Here is a 22,980-nt window from a genome sequence, read left to right on the forward strand (position 1 = left end):
ACATAAAAAAAACAGAGTCTCACCACTTATTCCATTATTTTTTCAGAGATAAAAGTGGTCGTGTGGTTGAAGTGGACCTGCAGAGAAAAAGACCAAAACCGCACGTTGCTCCAAATGCCTTTTTTTTTTTCTAAGAAGCTGCTCGCACCGCACTACGAATAACAACAACAAACCAAATGCACGAGGCTTCTACATTCCCGTCTCCCGCCGCCTCATTATCCACAGGCGGCGTCGCCCTCTTTTACATGTTGGCTCGTCATCCGGCCTCCCGTGACACACCCATCAGGCGTCTTTCCCTTCCCGTTAACATAGAGGAGAGAAGTCCAGGTAGGGCCTCACGCTGCCCTCTTCAAACCGCTGCGTGACGCGTCCTGACAGGGTCCGTGTCGAGCCGGCGTCACGGTGACTGGTGTGGGGAATTAACCTCGGAGGGGATCGATGGTGAGCAAAGGGTGAATCCGTCCGGCAATTGACACGTGCTCTTGACAAACAAAGTAATCCCATTAGATGGTTACACCTCGTGTGTGGGAAAGGGCATATTGTCTATAACTGCGTGTGTGTGTGTGTGTGTGTGTGTGTGTGTGTGTGTGTGTGTGTGTGTGTGTGTGTGTGTGTGTGTGTGTGTGTGTGTGTGTGTGTGCGCGCGCGCGCGCGCGCGTGCGTGCGTGCGTGCGTGCGTGCGTGCGTGCGTGCGTGCGTGCGTGCGTGCGTGCGTGCGTGCGTGCGTGCGTGCGTGCGTGCGTGCGTGTGTGTGGATTTCGGGGCCTTTTCCTGAGGCACAGAGGGCAAATAGACCTGTCATCTCCTCTTAAGCACCGCGCCCGAACGTTTTGCCGTAATGAGACTGTCAATTCCCCTTTGCCCGCCAGAACTGCGCCGTCCCCGCCCGCCCCCACGGGTCTAACTGCCATAGAGGAGGATTGTATATGGACGTCCTAATGAGAAGCTCCGTTTCAATGTTGCCGGTAACAATGAAGAAGCCCCCTCCCTCGTCACACTCCTCCTCCTGCTTGTCAGCGAGGCAGGTAGAACAAGCCAGAGGGGGGGCGAACTGCAGGGCAGGTTACACGGTATAAACGGTGACCACCTTAAAGAGCAGAGAGGGATCAGGAGCAAATCAGGGCTTCCCAGTGTTTAACTTGACGCAAACAGTATTGTGTTCTTCTTAGTTCTGCACCTCGGCAGCATCAAAAAGTAACAGAAGGTGCAGATACTGAGTATATTGCAGATGTGCAGCAGGTGACTCGGGCTGTACCCCTCAGGTTGCCCATGATTCACAACATAAGGACCGATGTGCGGTGTAGACATGTTCCCAGACAGTCGGACCAAATCTGTCTAGTGTCCTGTCGGTGGGGAATTGCAGAAAGAGTTATTTCGTCGTCATTGACAATGATTTGCTTAAAAGGTTGGTCGGTGGAAATGCACTTACACTCGCGTTACGGTACAGAAATAGCTCCGGAGAGCCGTTGGAATTATTGCTCCTCTATCTACTTATGCGTTGCCATGCCTGCATACACAACTATTACCCTATAAGTTGCAGGCAACTTAAAAATAATAAATGACAAAATATGAAAGGAGAAATAAGTGAGAATAATAATAAGGCTCTTCTTTACAATGAACATCTGAAGCCTTGAGGCAAGATTTTCGTGAGTTGTGGTATTGGGCTGAAATCATATTTGACCTGGCATCTCAAACTTGGGATTCAACTTTTCTTCAAGACTCAAAATTTGGGCAACGCACTATGGGCAACCCTACGTTCTGACCTTTCTGAAGCAATTGCAGTTGCGCAGGAGGTGATTTGTGTTTTACGCCGTGGAGAGATATTTGAGAGATACATCTCAATTACTTACGAACATATTTTTTAATAATTTATCCATATATTTATTGGATTTGGGGGAAGTTGCTGTGAATAAAGGTTTCAATAATGCACGGCATTCTTTTATTCTTCGGCTTTTAATGCGCAAACTCTGCTAATGAGGTGTCACCACCTCAGCTCCCCAGACGACGAAAGATAATCTCTAGTGCAGCTCAAGGACCTCTCATCATATTTCCCCTCACAGCTGTCAAATGATTGCTAATTTTTCATCCACGAGTCAGAGGGGGGATTCAGACGCGGGTCATGAATTTGGTTTTCGTAGAAGCTTTCGGTTTCCCCCAGTTGAATAGCAGCTCTGAGATTCGACAGTTTCTGACTCAGTGGTTCCTCGCCGGAGTTAAGTTGCTGCGGACGTTTAAGTTAGAAATGACATATGGAGCTTCTTTTACATTAACAGCAGTTTTGATTCATATTTGCACTCCATATCGTAGGTTATGACTTAGGGAAAACTTTTTGTGCAAAGCAAATACACAAAGCCACCGACCCTGACGGGTTTACTGGCCGGGCTTGTGAGAGACATGTTTCATAAATCTTTTAAGGATTTGTCATTCATTTTACTGGAGCTTCACAGTTGGCTCTCATGGCCGTCAGTCCCTTCGAAGCACGGCAATTATCACTGGGCCATTAGCGATGATCAATCGCAGCACGACGGCACGGTCAGCCGCATGAGACAGCGGCAGACAACAAGACGAGGAGGAAACAGGTGGCAGGTCAATGGCCGGCTTAATCAAAGGAGAAATATATATTTGAATTGCCCCATGATGACCAGAATGTAATGGCAGGCTTTAATGGATGGGCTTTCTTTAACATGGTAGGAAAGGGCGTTAGCCTTGGCGGAGGTACGTGCTCTCTGAGCGCGCCTCTAGTTTTTTTTGTTTGTTATTGTCATTTGTTGTTAATGGTGATAATGATATATAGTGTAATTCCCAAAACCTCCAAATCCCCAAATCAACAAAGAGCCAATTACTGGCCAATGAGAGCATTTAGGTATAAACTCCCATCACTGTGCAGACTGATAGTGAGGAATATGTCCTATCAAAATACATTCTCTAAAAGTCCAAATTATAAAGCCTTAATGTTTTTAATCACTTTCAGGCTCAGAAAAGTAACTTCAATGTGTAACTGAAGGTGTTGAGATGCTCGATTATTCTACAGTAATGAAGCGGCCTTTGTATACGGATGCCTCAACGTCATTCTTGGCTAAATTCCCGGTCAATGACACCTTCAACGGGCCATTTCAGCACATGTGCAATTAGACGGCGTTGCGCCAGGCTCTGCGAAAATGTACCGCTGTGATCTTGCATTCGCTTCCCCCCTTTAGCCGCCACCTGCTGCGACGGAGACGGAGTGGAGCTTATTTCGTTTTTTCTGTTCTTCGTCGCGGAGGAGGCCGCGGCGGCAATAGGCCTTTTGACAGGGCAACAAAAGAAGCGTAATTGCGGCGTCCGCCATCGCACTCGGTCTGATTCGAAAGTGTTTCTGGACAAGCTGGCGTGGACCTCGGTCCAATTTGAACTCAAAATAGCTGGTTGGTCATAAGGGGATTTTAGAAGTAGCTTGACAGTCTGTGTCTGCTGTGGGCTGACACGCTGATTGGCGGATGACACGCGTTCAAATGAGCTGAATCAAAGAATCCCAGCAAAACTTTTTTTTAATGATGAATGTTGATAAAGTTGCTCGTATCAAAGTTCAAAACTTGTTTAAAAAGTTATGATGTATTCTTTTAACCTGATACGTGTGTGTGAGACGTTTTATTATACTTACACTTATAATTAGACTTATTTTTTTAAGGACGTGAAACGAAAAACTTGCTGAATCAACACTGAATCTAATCTCCTCCCTCGTATTCCCGCGCGTCCAACGCTTCCTGGCATAACACGAGATCAAATTACCGAGCGGCCCGACATCCCGGTCGCCTGTTGCACAGCGTTGTAATATTCAAAGATAATTATCTTGCTGCCATCGGGCTTTCGCATGGTATGTTATCTGTAACTCTTCTCCCCCCGGGGTCTACTGATGCATCAATCTAATGGAACCACCATCACTCTTGTTTAATTGCATCTTGTGTGTGTGTGTGTGTGTTTGTGTGTCTGTTGCCGTGGTGCTTATGGTTTGTGTATGTTGGGGGTGGTATCCATACTCGGTGTGTGTGTGTGTGTGTGTGTGCGTGCGTGCGTGCGTGTGTGTGTGTGTGAGAAACTGCTAATCAGTGGAGACAGGGCCATTTTTGAAAGACACGCAGAGGACTAAACAACACCTTCAGACTTGATGGCCTTGTTGTTGCTTACTAATCAGCAGTCTGCCGACGTACTTCATCCCGCCATCAACTTTTAAGTGCCCATATTTTTTTATTTTAAATAACTGTCTTGCTCGGTGGCTTTTCCAGAAAGTCCAGAAAGAAAGGGATCGCCTCCGGCTCCGGATTGGTAGGAAATGTGGGTACTCTTGATTGCCGACTCATCGATCCCAATTTTGACGAACCGATTATTTCTCCCAGGGCTTTGACGCTGAAACAATCAAATTTTTCCAATATCCATTACTCTCCTCGAGTGTCAGTATCTTTCTACACTCTCGAATATCATAAGTTAATTAATCCAAAGGACAGATAGTCATGATAGGTCGTGTGCGTCTGATGCTGTGGATTGTGACAGTCCGTTACTCTCCCCCATGTGGAACCTAATTGGCTGTTGAAACTCTCTATTTCAAATTTTTCTGGCATGCCCCCTTCAGATCAGTCAGTCAAACCTCTCCGTTTAGACTATAAAAAAGATTATGCCCCCCCCCCCCCCTTTATAGATTTGCAAAGATCCACACCCACACCGCCAGCGACCGGGCAATGATTTCCTGCTGGTTACCAGACAATGTGCAGCAGCAGGATGCAATTTTGCTTCTTTTCAAATCTAGAACGACCTGCTGAGAAAAAAAGAAAAAAAAACAACATCTGGAGAAACTGACAGGGGGACAGGGCGGCAAGGGATGGAGTTTTGCATCTGTTGGCCCGATTCAAGAGAAGACGAAGCTCCTCCAGTAAGCGGTGAGAGACGAGCTGAACACAAAGGAAAAATATTGACCCCTCGCAATTTTGTACAGCGGCCGCCTTGACAGCAAATCTATGAGATTCTGTTCGTCGAGTCGGCTCCGCTCACATCCACTGACCTCGAACCGTTTCTACGAGATCAGCTGGAGGAACGGACCGCCCGAGATAAGGAGACAGATTGGGAGAAGAATTTCAGTGAAAGTCTTCCGTCCGTTTAACGTCATCATGTGGAAATACTTCCTTGGGGGTTTGTGGTTACGGTCAGCAGCAGGAGTGAACATCTCCGATGCCTATATTGGAGCCGTGTAGGAGCTGTGCCAACACACTGATTCCAGGGCTAAATTCCTGACTGAAGTAATTAGAGCTCCCCCACTGTTTTCTCTTTGACACCTTTAAACATCAGCACAGATTAATGGGGCCGCCTGCGCGGCGGCCAAAGGATGGGTGTGAGTGTTGATGAGTGAACGAACAGAAGCGGGGCAAATTTGTTGAGGAATATTTTGCCTTATTAGACGACGGGGAGTCCTCTGGAAAGAAACCCCCCCCCCCCCCCCCCAAAAAAACAACATGCAGATGACTGGATCCCGAAGCAGCAGAAGAGAAACTGCGTGTTTGCGGATATGCATGATTCGTCCCCATGCGCGTGAGTCTTTGCACGCAAGAGTGAATTATTGATAATCCAAAGGGACGAGTGAAATGACTCTCTTCCATCGGCCGAGTCGTGTTCAATATTGCATATAATTCCAGTTCATGGGAACTGAGATCTGTCATTCCTCCCGTCTCTCGGTCTCACCTTCTCAGTCCAACTCCCCACTTCTGTTTCAAATCAAATACACTTTTATTCATCCCTTGACTTTATTTTGACGCTTTTCAGGAAGGGGCTTTTGTGCAGCAACAAATGCACAATGTGTGAGTGTGTTAGAAAGATTGACAGTGCGTGCGAGGATGTGTGTGTGTGTGTGTGTGTGTGTGTGTGTTATCTCCCCCCGGCTGCCCCGAAGAATAACTGCCCAGAGTGTTTCCCTGTGCCTGGTAATAGCATGCTGCTATCTCCCTCCATGCTGTGCTGAAAAGAAATGACTTTTCCGACGCGGCGGCCTTCCTCGAGCGAACACGCCCGATCCCAGCAGCAATGGAGCCTCATCGACGCCACTTGACATTCCGGCCAATCTCTGGTTCTTATTAAAAGTCCCTTTCATGGCATTCCTGCTTGATTTGAACGTGCGCAGCAGCAGAGGCAGAAAAGGGGAGCGAGCGGCAGAGAAGGAGGAAAGTCAGTTTGCGTGCTCGTAGAGACAACCCTCGCTCTCTAAATAGAGAAATCTCTATATTGAATTTTTCAGTCCCGCCGAATCCTCCCAAAACTTCCCGACTCTTTTATTGTCAAGTACTTTTTTGCCCGAGTTGGTGAGTGGTGCAGAGGCGTGTTTCCTTCTCTGTGCAGTCTGAGTGTGGCATGACGACTACGTGACTCCATCATCTCTCCTCCGCAGTTAGTTAATTGCAGCATCGCTTGTTCATGAGTGGCCAGGGGCTCGACTGGCCCATGCTGAGCTAGAGCTACACTAGAGTTTGCACTGCTGCTTTATTGTAGGAAAGAAAAAGAGAAGGAATTGTCCTATTGTGACGAGCGCTCCCCCCCCCCCCCCCCCCCCGATGTACACTTCCCTTCTGGCTGCCTTCTTTTTCTGCAGAGTCTCGCCCTCATTCTTTGCCAAAGTGTGCACTTGTGTGCCCCCTCTCCCGCCCCGAGGGCTCTCGAGAACGACTTAAAAGCCGTGGCAGCTCAGGGCGCTACAATCACCTCGGCGGCAAATGCAATGGGCATATTCATCTCCGGGGTCTGACAGGGAAACGGATATTGCTCTCCGATGGGTACAGGATGAACAGGCCTGTCCCGGACCCCGGGAGGAGACGGACCGCCACAGGGACTGTGTCTGGCTGCTCCGCTATCTATCAGGCCAGCCGCTCCTGGGGGGCGTCGCAGCAATCGAAGGCTCAGATACGGAGGGTGTCTCTGCAGGACTGAAGGAAACCGGTGCTGCCGTTGTTGAAACGCTGTCACCAGGAAATGGATCGCCTCTCTTGGTTCATTTGTTCCCCTGCTTTTTTCTCGTCCTTAGCGGATAACGCTGTCTAAGAACTCAGTCATGACGTATGTCTGTGATTAAGAGTCGGACTGCTGCATGTGTGTTTCTATGGATCTTGCTTAGTGTGACCAATCCAAAAGCTCGGAGGAAATCTCGGCCACGCGCTGAGATTGGCTGATGAAAGACTAGTTTTTAGACGTGATAATTCCTCTTTGTGCACATATTTCATGCTTATCATATGCAGACGGTGCAGCAAAAAAGGTTTGGACCGACTCAACCATGAGATTGAATTAAAAATATATATCAATTACAGAGACATCTCATAGGCATTCAGGCTATGAGCATTGTAAAGGAAAAAAAAAATACAGTTTTAAGTCTGAATTTCTTCCCTGGTCCCTGATCGGCCTCGGCGCACCGCTTCACTCGCACAGTGCAGAGCTGAAAATTGGCACTCGGAGATGTGACAAAGGTAGAGGAGAGTGTTTCTGCACAGACGCAACTGCTTCTCGCGGTCCAGAGAGACGTCGTGTGAGAGACGAGGCTGCAGCTCTGCACTTAGTCCGGTGTTCACAGAGAATAGTGTCCCTCTGATGATCCCATACACGCCGGCTGATTTCGCTGCAGCGTCTTCAGGGCGTTTTGTCTTTTGTTGTGAGACATGGAACGAGGAACCGTGAAAGTGTCTGATTGATACTTTAAACTCTATCTTTGAACCGCTCCTCGGACGTGGTCTTCGGACACGAGAGCGAAGCAGAGAATAATAAACAGAAGGGGGAAGGAAAAGAAGTCTCAGCCTTTATTCCCAGACAGAGCCGGTCGTCTGGCCCCGTTCCTCAGATCTCCTTCCTCCCCGCTGCGCTCAGAAGCCTCTGAACTGCTCCCTGGGGTGCGGGGGCGGGGGGGGGGGGGGGGGGGGGGGGGGGGGGGGGGGGGGGGGGGGGGGGGGGGGGACCGGGAGTCGTGGGGCCATCGACAGCCTCTTTAATCCTGCCAATGAGCTCTGACCAGACCAGAACCGCACCGCGCCCGACAGAACAGAGCCCAGCCGCGTGTCTCTGACGGCCTCCGCCGCACACTGATCAACGGGAAGTTAAAATGATCAGCTGCTGTGTGTTCTGACCAACGCTGGCACTCAGTGATTGCATTCTGACAGTTTGGTTTGAGCAAAAACAAAGGGTTTAGCCATGTGCGTGTGTGTGTGTGTGTGTGTGTGTGTGCTTTCTATGTACATCTGTGGCGATATATGGTCATTACGGCTTATTGCTTTTTTGTTTACCAACCATGGCTAAGGCATTATGCCTTTTTCCTTCTCCCAATGAGAAATCTTTTGCCAAATCCAAAGGCTTTTTGCTCTTCGGATAGTTCCAGTTCCAGTTGGCTATTTCATATTCAAATATTGAAGAATGTAACTGTTACTGTATGGAGATTCAGTTGATTTCCAGCCTGGCCATGAATCCCTGTAAGGTTGGGCATGCAGTACCGTACATCATAGTCTTTCAAGTTGAGGTAGATTATTTTGTCCTCTGACAAAATACATACATTTCAAAACAGATCATTTTGTTTTAACATACTTCAAAACTCTTTAATGAGGACCCCCCCCCCCCCCCCAGATCCTTGGAAGGAATCGTGACTCTAAAAAGGCACTTAGAGTTGAACAGCCGGTCTTATCTTCTGTTAGTGCTGTTCCGTGTTCAACCCTTGAAGTGTTACGCACGGTGAAAGAGATTTTAATGAGTGGCGCTCCGGAGACGCCCACACATCACACATTCCTTCTTCGATCCGACTGTGCAGCTGTAAATTGTAGGCTAATGGCTTCTTCTGACAAACTAAGAATGGAGTCAAAACGGGCACATTCTCATCTGTGAAAGGAAATGCCAAGGGCTTTTATTTGATGTTTCTTTTCTCTCTATTCATTCACCTTCATCTCAAACTGCCCAAAGGGGGAATATAAAATAAAAAATGTCTATCACATTATTTGTTTCAGGCATCTGCAGTTTAAGATGATTCCTATTGGTCGTGTGAAGATGGCGGTGTTGTTTTGTGCGATCTCAGGTTGCTACAATCAACAACTCCTTTTATTTAGAGGAAGAGGATAGTGGATTAGGGACACACAGAGCTCAGAGCTTCTCTGTGGAAATGTGGAAATATTCTCTATGGTCTTGATCATTTTAGTGTGACGGGATGCAATGGTGCAAGAAAGCTATGAAATAACATTTAATCTGTAAGACAGCTGTTAAGATGACCATGATAGCCGCGAGGATAAAGACATAAAAACGACTATTCTTATCTCTCGTATAAGTTTCCCGAGGAAGGTTGTTTTTGTATTTGATATGCAGTAATGACATAAGGTGCTGTAGGCAGACTGGCCTCCCATGGGTGGAGAGGGAGAACAAATAGGAAAATAATCAGCCTCCCTCTGTGATGATTTCTTACCCTCTGCCAGGTATGGATGTGACTGGCCCTGAGACATGAGGTCAACTCCGCTGGCAGGCCCTCGCTGGCAACAATGAAAAACTTGTCCGGATTGATTATCAAAGTGTCCGGCCTCGGTTCCCATCCCGCAGTCCGTGGCCAGTTGGCTGTCGTCCAGACCGAAACTCAATCACTGTGCTTTTATGGGAACTTTGACCTTTTAACAGTTGCTGCTTCGGGCCGTCGTGCTTCATCACTCTCGCCGTTTCGCAGCCATAAAAAGCTGGGTATTATGGAGTGTTATGGAGTCAGACATGCAGATAACATTGGTTGATTTGCACAGCGTGACTCTCCATGCAGGAGGAGCAAGTTGTTGAAAAAATAGGTGTTTCTCATATAACGTTGACTCCCGCTGGTCACCAGCGATGTGCTTCGGGAGAAAAAGAACAATCAGCGGAACGTCAATCAAAGCCACCGTCCCAAACCAGCTCCTCACAACGACACCCATCTCCCAACAATAAGGGGAGAACTATTCCTTTCAGCATGCAAGAAACAACCAAGATAGGAGTTTGAAAGCTCTCCCGAGGAGTCGCTAAAAATACACCTTGACACTTTCGATGAAAGCAGCTGCTTGTCCTCCAGGGACTCCAGCAGGGACTCGCTCCTGCAGCTTATTTCCCACTCGCAGCAAGTGCCCTTTCGTGCTCATAGCTGCAGTTCTTCATCACACCGCTGCACCTGCGTGCTGTACCCCCCCCCCCCCCCCCCCCCCCCCCCCCCCTTTAATTGATACTATTATACTCGTTCGACATTTGCTCGGGTTGAATTCGGGCAGCAAAACTTACAGGGCTGTGAGAGAGTCCAGACAAGCTCACACAGCTCTAAAGGTAAAAGTCCAGCAGGACAGGAAATAACTAGTTCTGCCATAACCAAAAAGTAATAAACTATTTACACCTTACATTTTAGTGTCATAACCCTTTTACTCTCCCTGCACTCACTGCTGTCAAGCAGCCTCCCTCCTTTCTCTGCAAAGAGTACTATCCTTAAAAAATTAAAGAAACTTGTGACACTACTCGTCGATCCTCTTTGCCCTCTTCCAATTCCTTCACTATTTGAATATTCGTCGCAGGAAAAGGAACGGACTTACATGCCTAAATCCAGGTCCTGCTGCGGATAGGTTGACGGCCTGTTGCATCACTGTTTCCTGCATTGTGTCCCAGAAGGGCTGACCGTACCTGGGGAGGCTGAGGCTGTAATATCCATCCTTCTCCAGCAACCAAAGTAATAGCGAGTTTTCCCAAAACCCTGTTTTTCGTCCAATCATGTTTTACAGTCTTTGCACTGATTCTTTTTCCCTGAGTTGTGGATTGCTAGGCCTGGGATAAGAGTTATAGAGCTGATTCCCAATCACAATTTTCAATACTATCAACATTTTCTAACATATTCCTATATTTACAGTATGTTAAAACGTATTATTGCTGGAGTTCTGAGTTACTATTTGTATTCAAAGTGACAGGTATTCCCCTTGTCAAGGTTGTTATGGTCACATTCACCTTTAGCAGATTTAAAGATTTCTTTTTTTCAACGTGAGCTGTACCGAAGATGGATTGTTCATGCATTCACCATGATGGATTACCGCGTCTTGCTGCGTCTTTGGTCACCTTCATTCACGGAGCAGGAGTTTTTGCACTTTTGTCATTGAAGCACTGAAAGGAAATTGTTGAATAATCCGATCTTTTGGTCAGTGGCAGATGTCATCGAGGTTTATCAAATTTTGGCCATGCGAGTAATTTAACTCTATGCTAGTATCTGTGTCTTAGTTAAAGTTTGCAATGACATTTCATGGTCTGCCGAAAATCTATCAAACTGATGGTTGATCCCCCTTTCTTCTCAAACCATTGCTTCTTGGGGTTATGAGTGAAATGTGAAAACGTTTTGGGGGGGACTGCCATAAGTAAGGTTCATTCATACATTCAGAATCTGTTTCACAATTTTGGTAACTTCTCATCTATAACCACCACTAAGCCAAAATTTGACGTGTCCAATATTTAGATTGATGAACGAATATCTGCAAAATGAAAGACATTCCCGATTGTACTCGCCGTTTTGTGCAACGCTAACACGCTAAAAGAAGATGGTGGATCAAAGATTACATTCCAAAAGGCATGTAAGCATTTCCATCATGGCCACGTCAGCATGCAGATGTTTGCATTCAGCTCAGAGCACAGCTGTGTCTCAGCACAGCCTCAGAGTTGCTGGTGTTGCGGTTGCACAGTTGCTATATCTGTGCAACAAAACCAGTGCAATACTTTTGATGTTTGCAGAAACAGTAGGACTTGTTTCAGCTCCACAAACCAGGTGAATTGTTTTGTTTTGTGGTCCACAATCCTGACCAGCCTCATAAATCGCTCTGTGAAGGTGTCAGCTGTCAGTGTGGAGAAGCTCCAGCAGTCAACTGTGTCGCGACGCCTTCCTGCTGTCATCACATTCCCATTAACAGTCACATCACTTTGCTGCCAGATGCACTGTGCTGAAACCAGTAAGACTCATCATCACTGTCAAAGAGCCATCATATCTGACCTTTAGACATAAACCCGTGCACTCTGCACGCAGACGGCTGCACCATCTCCGCTGTGAGTCATTACACCCACTCTGGGTGAACGGCAATTCATTTGGGTTGAGTGTGCTGGTGTGTAAGACACTGTGTTAATGATGCCCGCACACCCACACACACGCACGCACGCACGCACGCACACACACACACACACACACACGCACGCACGCACGCACGCACGCACGCACGCACGCACACACACACACACACACACACACACACACGCACACACACACACACACACACACACACAGACAGACACTTTCATCAAAGTCACTACCTCTAATGAATTTGAGAAAATGAATGTGACCTTTGTCAGGTTGGCATGGTAATCCTCTTTCTAAATTGGGAAAGGTGCTAATTTCCTTCATGAAAAATTAGAATGAACAAGGGATTATCAAAAGTTCTCTTATTGCAGTAATGGTATGGATGGGCATGCTCGAGAACTGTACGTGCCCGGACTTCAACGATTAATTTCATCGGCAAGATTTATCAGGACTTTGTTATTGCACAGTGCAACAAAGGGGTTGACGTATCATAGTTAGCCCCTTTACGCAACGGAGGACTTGTGCAAATGATGTTCCCTTTCGTAGCCAAGAGCTCATTCACAATGTGCAGATTTAGGAAACAGGACGAAGTGTGAGGGAAGGGAGTCATACGGGCTCGACATGAAAAGTACTGTCTGTACTGTTGATCACTACAAGATGCTTAGTAATTAAGAATTAAACTGCTCACGTTCCTTCGGTTGTCGGTGCAGTTTTGCATTTAAAGGTTAATGGACACATTCACATTTTGAAGGCTCAGTTGCACATATTGAAAAAGTCATCGGTTGCCTTTTTCATTCTTCCACGCCAGCTGTGATGATAGTCCCAGGCCAACTCTGCCTCCTAAATTATGTTTAAACTGACTGCATTCATGTATAATGTTGTTGACCTCTCAAAACGCTTTATAATTTACTGACTCTCATGTAATGATCAGGAGCAGTTAAGGTGTTAGGGACACGCAAGGCCACTTTGAAACCAAAAAACCTTGCAATTACTAGACGACGGCTCTACCTCCCGAGTCCTATTAAATCTTCAATTGACCGCGGGGCGCATTTTGTTTTTGTCTTCCACTACCTTTTACTTTTGAACAAATGCTCTTGCACAAAGATTCAACACAAATTCCTAATGCACATTTAGGACTCACTGTTCTCGGGGACTGAAACGTTGTACCACCGAGAACGTGTGTGACCACGTTGTTGCAACTGTAGTCGGGAGCAACCCAGTCAACACCGGAGTGGAGCTGTTGTAATAGTACTAGGAATAAAGTCCACCACGGTCCAATCCTACAGTCCTTCGTAGCAATATGACATTTGTTTTTGTTGCATCCGATGGAATGACTCCTGTACACGGCCCAGTGGCGGTGTTGTATGTATTTGCAGCATTGAAGAGAAGTTGTAACCTTGTTTTCAATCCCCGAAGCCCGTTCACAACACATTATGTGACTTCACGAAACACAATTGCAACTGTATATTTTTCTGCTCCTAACTTTTAAAATATGTGCATGGCATTTTGGACAAATCCTACCTGTCCGGGGGTTGGCCATCAGCAGTTCTCCCGACTCCTCTCTCTTTTCCTACCACTTGACCTTTCCGTGCAAGTGATCCTTGTCGGTGTGCCAGTGCCACTTACAGCGCGGAGGAACATGTCGCAATCAGTGTGATGCCTCGGCACTTGATTGCTCAGGATGTTGAGAAGGCAACAGAGTGTGTAGATGTAGGAGCTAAATCAACAAATGGTCTCTCATAAATAGTCTGATCACACATTTTGACTCCGGAGAAATCCGGATGAATCATTTCAGGGAGTAGCGTGATTGTCTTCCCATTCATATTTGAGCAGGTTTGAAATATGACTGCTGGTGGGGAGGAAGATGCTCTTGCCTTTTCTCCAGTCTCTGATAATGAACTGAAACTGTTGCCATGGACGAGACTTAAAATAGGCCCTTCAAATATTTCCCTGAACTATTTTAATGCATCCAAAGTAAATGCTTAACAGCTTATGTTTAAATGTCTTCTTTTTAAAAAAAAAGAATTTATTGCCTTGTCCCTTTGCTGACATACTTCATTGTTTGTATATTTCAATGCTCAAAACTCCCCTGATGCATTCATCTTAATGAAATGGAAGTCAAAGTGTGTTTGACAAAGTGATAATAATCAATTTGTGAAGGCATGAGATGCCTCGGATAGTTAACCGGTCGGAGCTGTGGACGGATTAAATGGCCAGAATATTGGATCCCTGTATTGCTGACTTGAGTGTCGGCCCTCGGTCTCCTGGTTCTCCTGCTGGACTCCAGCCAGCCTGCGATCGATCCGGTTGCATGTATCTAGTACTGTGGGGAAGGCTCGGAGCCGCGTGGTTCAGAGGATGTCGTTTCCTTTTCCTTCTCTCAAAACACGTTACCCAGGTACCTCTGCGCAGACATCCCCAGCCCTCAGGGTCATGGCTGACATTCTCTCTCTCACCGGGACGTAAAACTACTTCATTATAGCCACAGGGAATGCCTTGTTGCTCTCCCGCTACCATAGACTTCTTCTCTTTGTGCCAAGAACGGGTGATTGCACCTGTTTCAGGGGTCGGGGAATTCAACAGGGCGCTCTGTTTGTAAATGAACTGTTCCTTTGTGGACGTCATCTGCATGTATCTGTGCGCATGCTAGGTTATGCTTCCAGCTGGGAGTTATTGTTGCTGCGTCCCGTGGGTCCACGTGGCCGATTCACCCCGTTTCCACTCCGATGAACGGTTGTGTAGTACTGTTCTCCTCATCGGGATGGAGCGACAGGACCATGGTTCAGGTTGGACAATGGTCCAGCTTAGTTTTTGTTTTTAAAAGATTACCAAAATCCATTTAGACACAGACAACTTCTACTTGTATTGTTTTGTAAAATATGATGTATGTAAGTAAATTGAATCAAGTATTGTACTTGCAATGCAAGATTTGCATTTGATTTTACTGTCCTTCATAATTTGACTCCTCTATATAGCCAAGTAAAGTAAATTTGTGTTTTTCATACCAAACACATGATTATCTGACAACATTTGATGATTTCATTTTAGATCTAACAACCCAGGAATTTATTTAAAAAAAGGTTAAAGTTATGGATCACCTTAAACCAGCTAAAATATTCAAATATTGCTCACATATTAATCTATTGGTTTTAACAATCCAATTATATATACATATAATCCAAAAGTTGCTATCCTGCAAAAGAAGAACTTGTACTTTTAAGCCTTTAGTACCCATAGCTGATAATATTTTGGGAATTTTTAAAACAGGATTGTCATGTTGAACATTGTTGTACCGTAGTTTACTTCCTTTGCCACTGAAATCGCTTTCTCCACTTTCTAAAGATCTTTCCTTTGTCATAATATCAGTTTGGAAGAATATTGTTTTCCTCTTTGCCTCGCTACGTACTCCATCAGATGCTCCTTACAGTATTTACGATGCAAACCTCAAACAATGAACCGATTATTGTGCATCCGCATCGCTGTGCAGCACAAATGAACGGTCATCCTGTTGCCCCAAGGGATCATTAAACTACAATCAACGGCACAGTCCCCGTCTCCCCATAACCCACCTGTCTGCCGAGCGGCCTGCCCGCCCACCGGTCGGTCCAGGCTAGGCGTGTGGTGATAACGTCGTAATCAGGCAGCCCACTGCCCCACGGGGGACTTGATTAGAGCAGCTCGCAATAAGTCTGATGAAATCTGCTCCCACTGGGCTGCACTCGAAGCCACAGACACACACACGGCACACACACACACACACACACACACACACACACACACACAAGCACACCGCGCTCACCTGTCACATGTACGGGGTGTTCACATAACGTACATGCAGCCACTTCAATCATGGACTATTTGTCGAAACCCTTTTGCCTTGTTGTAACGCGGGACTGTTTTTGGTTAACACGCCTGCAAATCCTCCCACAACCTAATCAAGACATAACAACCAGTTTTTTTGTCCCACCACCCTTTTTTTTTTAAAAGAAATATTAAATCAAGTCAATAGTAATAGTTGTGTTTCTACATTACTGAGATTGATGCAATATTCCCCCAATGGTCACATTCTGTCGAATCAATTTGATATTCATACAGACTGAGTGATGTCGACCATGAAAAGTGGATGAGTCTATGTTGGCTTGTAGGAGGAAAGTGCACAGACTTTCAGGTATCTTGTGTAACTTGAAATGATTCTTCTTAAATTATTCATGTTTGGTTTTGCAGTCCACTTTGCAGAGATATGACCAGGGATATCTTCTCTTCTTGGATATGTCGGTTTCCCAATTTTAATTTTCACGAGTTCTCGCCTCATTGCTGCGAATGCTCGAGTGCAGCTGTGACTCAACCTGCTGTGTCCATTGCAAAGATAAATATTCATCTGACGTACAGGGAGTCTTGTTTTAATTTTGCATGAGTAATGGTAGTACTTTTGGAATGTGAATGTCACTCATCAGACGATCAGGAGGAGGAGTTGGGCGTCTCTTTTCCGAAATCCTGGGAATCGACAGCCGTGGTAAACCTGTGATGGACACGTATTCTGAATACCTGTTTTGAATAGTGGAGCCAGACGTGATGATTCATGACACTGGAAGCCATTTAAAGTCATCTGAGCAGCTGTCTCCGCTCCATATCATGGTCTTGGTACTGTAGAATCTTATCATTATGTTGAGGCTGATGTGTTCGCCCAGAGCTGCCTGTGCCCTCACTTATTGCCGACGGCCAGGATCTGTTTCTTTTAACAAGAGAGAGGAGGAGGAGGAGGAGGAGGCTGACACCAGTCTGACGGGCACAGGGGTAAAAGCAGACGACTTGTCAGTTTGAATTTCCAGACCGGTGGGGGGAAACACAAGGCATGTCAATGGAAGTAACACTGATGTGTTGTATTTTATTAAAAAAATATATATTTATCACAAAGTTCTCAATACACCAAATCATAGAATCAATCATGTTCTTTTTAGAAAATCTGCTGATGGTGTAGCCATGGAGGAAGTGGTGACGATGCAGAAAAATAAAGATATGTAGCCAGCTGAGCAACTCAAGTATGCAGACTAACCTACCCACCTCCCTCCCTTTGAGCTTACTCCCTTAAGTGGGCAGAACTAAATATTTATTTGGATATACGTTGATGCAATAATGTCACATCTATATGACGCCTCAGCTTTACAGGCAAAACCAATACCTAAACCGAAGGTTTACGCTGCTTTATTTCGCACGTTGACGTCACAGTGTTTGATGATTTCTGGTCTTTTTGAAGAGATCTTGTTGTTCTCTCGTTTTAAAGCGCTCCACATTATGTACAGTCGAGTGTGTCAAGGAAGTAGTCATGCGAGCTTTGACCCAGCGTGGGTGTGCGCTAGCGTTGCACTCCATTGACATCCGTAGCGCAGACATTATATAAATATTCTCATGAAGCTAAAAGGGTCAACGGTACACGTCAGATGGACATATCTGCAATAGAATATACTGTACTGAAAGTGTTTTTCTCAGAGATAGAGGTCTTTGCATGCATGCCTGTGAATTTGCACACAGTGTTTTTTAATGTGATCACTTTTAATGGTCTAGGTATAAAAAAACACAAACATATGCAGTCATTTTCTTCTCTCCTCCTTTCTCTCCGCTCTGGATTTGATTCAGGGTTTATATATAGCTCCGGAGTTGTGTGGTACTTTTGCCGTAGCTGTCTCCAAAGCGACCAACTTCTCACTTCCCACTCTCTGACGCAAAAACGAGAAAAAGCATCTGTGCAGAGAGGGAGAGGAAAAAAAGAATCTGCACCTAATTTGTTATGTGGTAGATTGATTATAGTTATTATCCCCATTGTAACAATATGTAGAGATCAAATACATTTTGTTGGGGTATTTTGCATATGTGCAGTAAAGCCCATTACTCCCTTTTCTGTATTAAATATGAAAACAAGGTTGGGACAGGACATTGGGGTGACACATTCATTTAAGTGGTAATCCAATGAACAGTTATATGTGGAAAAAAAATTAGTTTGATTTGAATAGAAATGCACAATGTCTGGATTTAAAAGAGATTTTACCGGCTGCGTTTTTCCACACACACACCAGATGACGGGTTTTTTCATTAGCACTTTTCCGGGAAGCTCAAGTGTGCACTCCAACATCAGAATTGCATGGTCAAATGAAATGAAATGCTTTTGCACAACAGACGCGTCTGTGTCGTGTCTGTGCTGGAATAGTGGCAGCGGATTTCATGCCCCACTACTGTAGCTGAGTCTAGTTCCACGGACAACCTTTTGGAAAGGACCCAGTTTTTTGTAAGTGTGGTCGTCATGAGGCTGAAGGAAGTGAGCTGATGCTGCATCTTCTTCCCTTAATAAGATGGAGGATGATGACTCACCACAGAACCATCCCAAGTGCTTTTTTGTTCATTAATAATGAGGAAAACAGAGGATGCAGTGGTTCTAGCAAATGATTGGGTGTATGAATGCAGACTATGAGGGATCTGAAGACTTGTATTGACAAATTAAAACTATGAATTACAGACTGGAAGGTGACTTAGAAAACGTAATGTGGTGTTGGCCCGTTAAACCAATCCTTGTCTCAAATAGTATTCAAAGTTTGAAACCGTCTCTCCTTTTTGCCCCCCCTCTCTCGGACCCTCTCCCTCTTTCTTGTCCTGCCTTCCTCTGCAGATTGAAGACATTGTCACTCAAATCCAGGATGAGACGGACGGTGTCCCGATCAGAACTGTCAAGAGCTTCATGACCAAAATCCCCAGTGTTGTCACAGGTAAGACACGGAGAGAGAGAGAGAGAGAGAGAGAGAGAGAGACTGACAGGGACCAGTCAGTGTCACCCGAGTCCGACTCCAGTCCTCATCTTCAGGACTTCAGAACCGGATCACTGGGGACTCGAGCTCTAGTGACTCAGCTGCAACACTTGACAGACACACATAGATAGAGTCTACAAACATGAGCTGTGAATGTGCGTCAGTGTCTGGTGAAAAGAGACAAACTGAGATGCAACATCCCTAGTTCATCATGATTCCGGGAAATTGTACAAAAAAGTACTTTTTATTTAACACATCCGCTTGGTTGCTTTTTTGACGTTTACGCGTTTGTTTTTGTGCAAATTCAACAAAACATACAACCTGTTTATTGGTGAGTTTTAAAGTTCCTGTTGAGCAGATTCTCAGATCCCCTTGTTTGTAGTCTTTATGCCGTGCTGAGTTAACTGGCTGCTGGTTGTAGCTTTATATAGATTGGACAGAGGTGGTATCGGTCTTTGGATCTGAATCTCTGCAACAAAGGGGATAATCTGATTCAACCATTCGATTATTGTCAGCAGTCTCTGCAGTCTCAGTATTTCCAATGGCTCCATAGCAATGGTGAACGTTCATCGAGATTGAGATACAGTGTTGGAGAAAGCTGAGTCACACACTTATCGCCACAAAACACTATGTGTGTTTTTTGTTGCTGCATTTCATTATGTGGTTGTGTCAAGACCGCTGCATAGCAGGAGGGGAAGTGAGAGGACAACTCACGATTAAATGTTTGGGAAGGAAAAAGTGTGGTAGCAATGCCGTCCTCCTACTGTCAAGGTGCCCTTGAGCAAGGCAATCAACCCCCGACTGCTCCAATAAAGCTGGGACTGCAGGGGTCAGCGTGTGGGAATATATCCACGTGAATCACTCAGTCAAACTCTGTCAATAAATGAACTTTTAAGATGGAAAAAATAAGAATTTTATTAGCCAGTGGATCCTGACAGCCACCTTGCCCGCTGGCTGTAGTCACTTCAATTGATGACCTCCATCACTTTAACGGGCTGCGGCCACAGTGGGAGGCCTCGACCCGCCCCAGACAAATCATGGAAGCAAAAGGAAGGCCATTATCTTTCTTCTCTCTTTCACTCCTTTGCACTTATGGAAAATGCATTACCCCAATAACGCCACAATAAACACAATTACTACGGTGCAGCGGAGGACGGATGTGCAGAGCGGCAGCTCACATGTTTGCAGCTGAGTGCCGAGGGCCGGGAAACTAATGAATGATGGAGAATCAAACACAGCCTCCCCTGGGACTCGGAGGGGAAGCGCAGATAATAGGCTCCTCTATCTTCCCTGCAAAATGTAAAACTAAACAAAACAGAAACAGCAGAAGCTTATTGGAGGTTTACCGCTCATACAGGACTTATTACAAAAAAAAAAATGTACAAATCTCCTGAGGGCCAATGGCATGACAACATGTAGATGTCATGATTTATCATGAATTTTTAAAAATTTGGCTGAAGACCAAAATTTTGATATGAAATTGTCAAATTGTATTATTCCTTTATCAGATTTGTATTTTTTATTTCTTTGAAAAACCAATGAGCAAATTGTATTAGTTTAAACCCAACGGAACTTCCTTCTATTTCACATAATTCCGAGTGTTGAAGTTGATTCAGTTTTCTTCATTTTATTTTGTAAAGTCACACCCAATCTTTCCCATCATCTCTCCATGGCCGTACACTCTGTCACACTCCTTTGTCTCCGTTTGATCTGGTTCAGGTGCAGATATTGTTCAGTGGCTGATGAAGAACCTGTGCATGGAAGATCCAGGTCAGTTTTGAAAAGTGATACTGTGCTGAATGTATGATGTAGGAACCGCTATACGCATAAAAACACACTGGGTTTATATTATACGTCTACGGCCAAATCCATATCAGAGTATTGCTTGTTCTTATTGTGGCTGCCAAATGTACTCTGTTGTGTTCAGTTGTCTTACCGTACAATATGAAGAAGCAAGGGATTGAATTTTAAAAAAAGCTATTATAGCTACGGATTAGTAGCCAGTATTTGCTATGGATTTTTTGGGGCGTACCTGACCCGAGGCATGGTGGTGGGAGAGCAGTGTTTATTGTTGGTACAGTAGCCCACAGCACTGAGTCAGTCACTGAGTCATCCGCGTACATTCCAGCCACATCAGGGCTGAATCCTATATCTGGAAATCCCATTTGAAACGATACAACAGGCTGTATGGTAGATACAGTATATGGTAAACTATGATCACTAACTCTACACTTTGACACAAAGATGAGATGATTTGTGGCTTTCCTCCAAATATTTTGCGTGAGAAAATCATTCTGTATTCGTTCAACTTCATGGCCCTGATATTGTAACTACTTGGTTAAGTCCGTCCACGCAGGATATTGAATGACAGATAATGTGTGGAGTGCCAAGGAGCGCGCTGTGATCTAATCTCCACGTCCTGTTCCGTCCACAGCCGAGGCCATGCACATCGGGAGCCTCATCGCAGCCCAGGGGTATTTCTTCCCAATCTCCGACCACGTTCTCGCTCTGAAAGACGATGGCACTTTCTACCGATTTCAGGTGAGCAAGTGAAACACGAATGCCATGCGAACAAGACAATCCTGTGGAAATTAGTTTTTAGGTGCTCGGTGCTTGCTGTCCGGTTTTACGGTATTTATGTTTTTCTTGAGGGAAATGCAGATTGCCTCGTGCCGTTTGTAACAGAGCTAAGCTCAAACTAATTCCTTCCTTCAGCTGATTGGGGGAAACGCTCCCTTTCACGAGGAGCCCCAATCAGCCACAGATGATTACTTGTTCCTTCGCGGAACTACGCACCAATCTTGATCTTGATGACAAAGGGCTCTGTCCAGCGTCTGCAGCCTTCTTCGGCACTACGCCGGCGTCCCGGGACCCCATTAAAAATGAATGGTGATCTTTTAAAATATTCATCACGCGAGCGAGGGGAAGCAGAAGTGGGTTCGAGCTGAGTGGGCGGCTACCAAAAGCCTGACAGAGACACAGTCTTGTAGAGTAGTACACTTAGAATTCGATTCTCGGAAAGGGACAACAAAAAGAAAGCCGACATTTTCCTCTTCCTCCTCCTCTTCCGCTGTTCATAGATAAAAAAAAAAAAAAAAACGGCGCCACCGAAGTCACAGATTAATTATTGCGGGCTGTTTTCATCCAGAAGTTCCCGGTTAAAAAGGAGGAGACAGTGTTTTTAAAATTCCTCTGTGGGGACGATCTCTGTGCAGCACCAGCTTCCTTCCCATTCAGCCCGTGTTGTCAGCCGGCTGCTGGCGGAGCGGATTCATTAATCCAAATGGTGAGTGCACATTGTCGCGCTTTGACCTTCAGGTCGTCCTTCAACGTGAAGTGGAAGGGAAGACGAGTGGGGGGGTGGACTCTTTGTTGTGGCAGAAAAATCGTCAGAAAGATAATCACCTTTTATTCGTTTTTCAACGGAAAAAAACCCACTGTAGTTTCGCTCCTAATTGAAACAACTAAGGACGCTCTTAAAACTGTGATTCGAGGCCACGTGAGTTATGTCGAATTACAGGCCCATCAGCATCTGCTCTCCCCCTGCCAGCTTTGTTCTTCTGCCTTCCCGTTGTTTACCACGCAGCGTCCAGCGCTCCTCGTTTCGTTGCGTCGCTCCCAGCGGCCCTGCACGACCCCAGGACGCCTCCTGCTGGTGGAAAAGGTCGTACGATGTCAGCTACTCTGCTTCCGTTCAGCCATGATGATAATAAAAAATATGTGCACCGCTGTGTCTCAGAGGGCAAAAAGACCGTCTCAGCACGGTCATCGCCACGTCTGGAAAGTTTGGAAAGTTTATCGTTTTCACTGCATATGTTTAACACTGCAATATTTTCATTATAGATTTATGCCTTGGACATTAAGGAGATATTATGAAGCAGTGAAACATCACCATTGTGTTTGTGTAGGGGAAATACAAATCAGTGGTCGATCCATGTCTTTCTATATGTCTAACTTTTTTAATTTTGTTCCCCTCAGGCACCGTATTTCTGGCCGTCCAACTGTTGGGAGCCTGAAAACACAGATTATGGTGAGAATCTTTTGAAAAGATAATCATTTTAGGAGACCGACGTATGTGGAGGAAACATTTGTCTTTTAATTTGGTGATGA

General features: G+C 45.5%; 1 protein-coding gene across 3 annotated transcripts in view; it reads left to right on the forward strand.

Moving 5' to 3' along the window:
• rgs6 (regulator of G protein signaling 6) overlaps nt 1-22,980 on the forward strand; it is a 59,794-nt gene that overhangs the window by 23,370 nt on the left and 13,444 nt on the right. For all 3 annotated transcript variants that reach the window (XM_035616744.2, XM_035616743.2, XM_035616745.2), the window contains 4 exons: nt 18,735-18,831; nt 20,590-20,640; nt 21,305-21,411; nt 22,849-22,900. In XM_035616744.2, coding sequence (XP_035472637.2) covers nt 18,735-18,831; nt 20,590-20,640; nt 21,305-21,411; nt 22,849-22,900 — 307 coding nt within the window. The remainder of the gene's footprint in view (nt 1-18,734; nt 18,832-20,589; nt 20,641-21,304; nt 21,412-22,848; nt 22,901-22,980) is intronic.

The sequence above is a fragment of the Scophthalmus maximus genome, chromosome 18 (assembly GCF_022379125.1).
Source record: "Scophthalmus maximus strain ysfricsl-2021 chromosome 18, ASM2237912v1, whole genome shotgun sequence".
NCBI lineage: Eukaryota > Metazoa > Chordata > Actinopteri > Pleuronectiformes > Scophthalmidae > Scophthalmus > Scophthalmus maximus.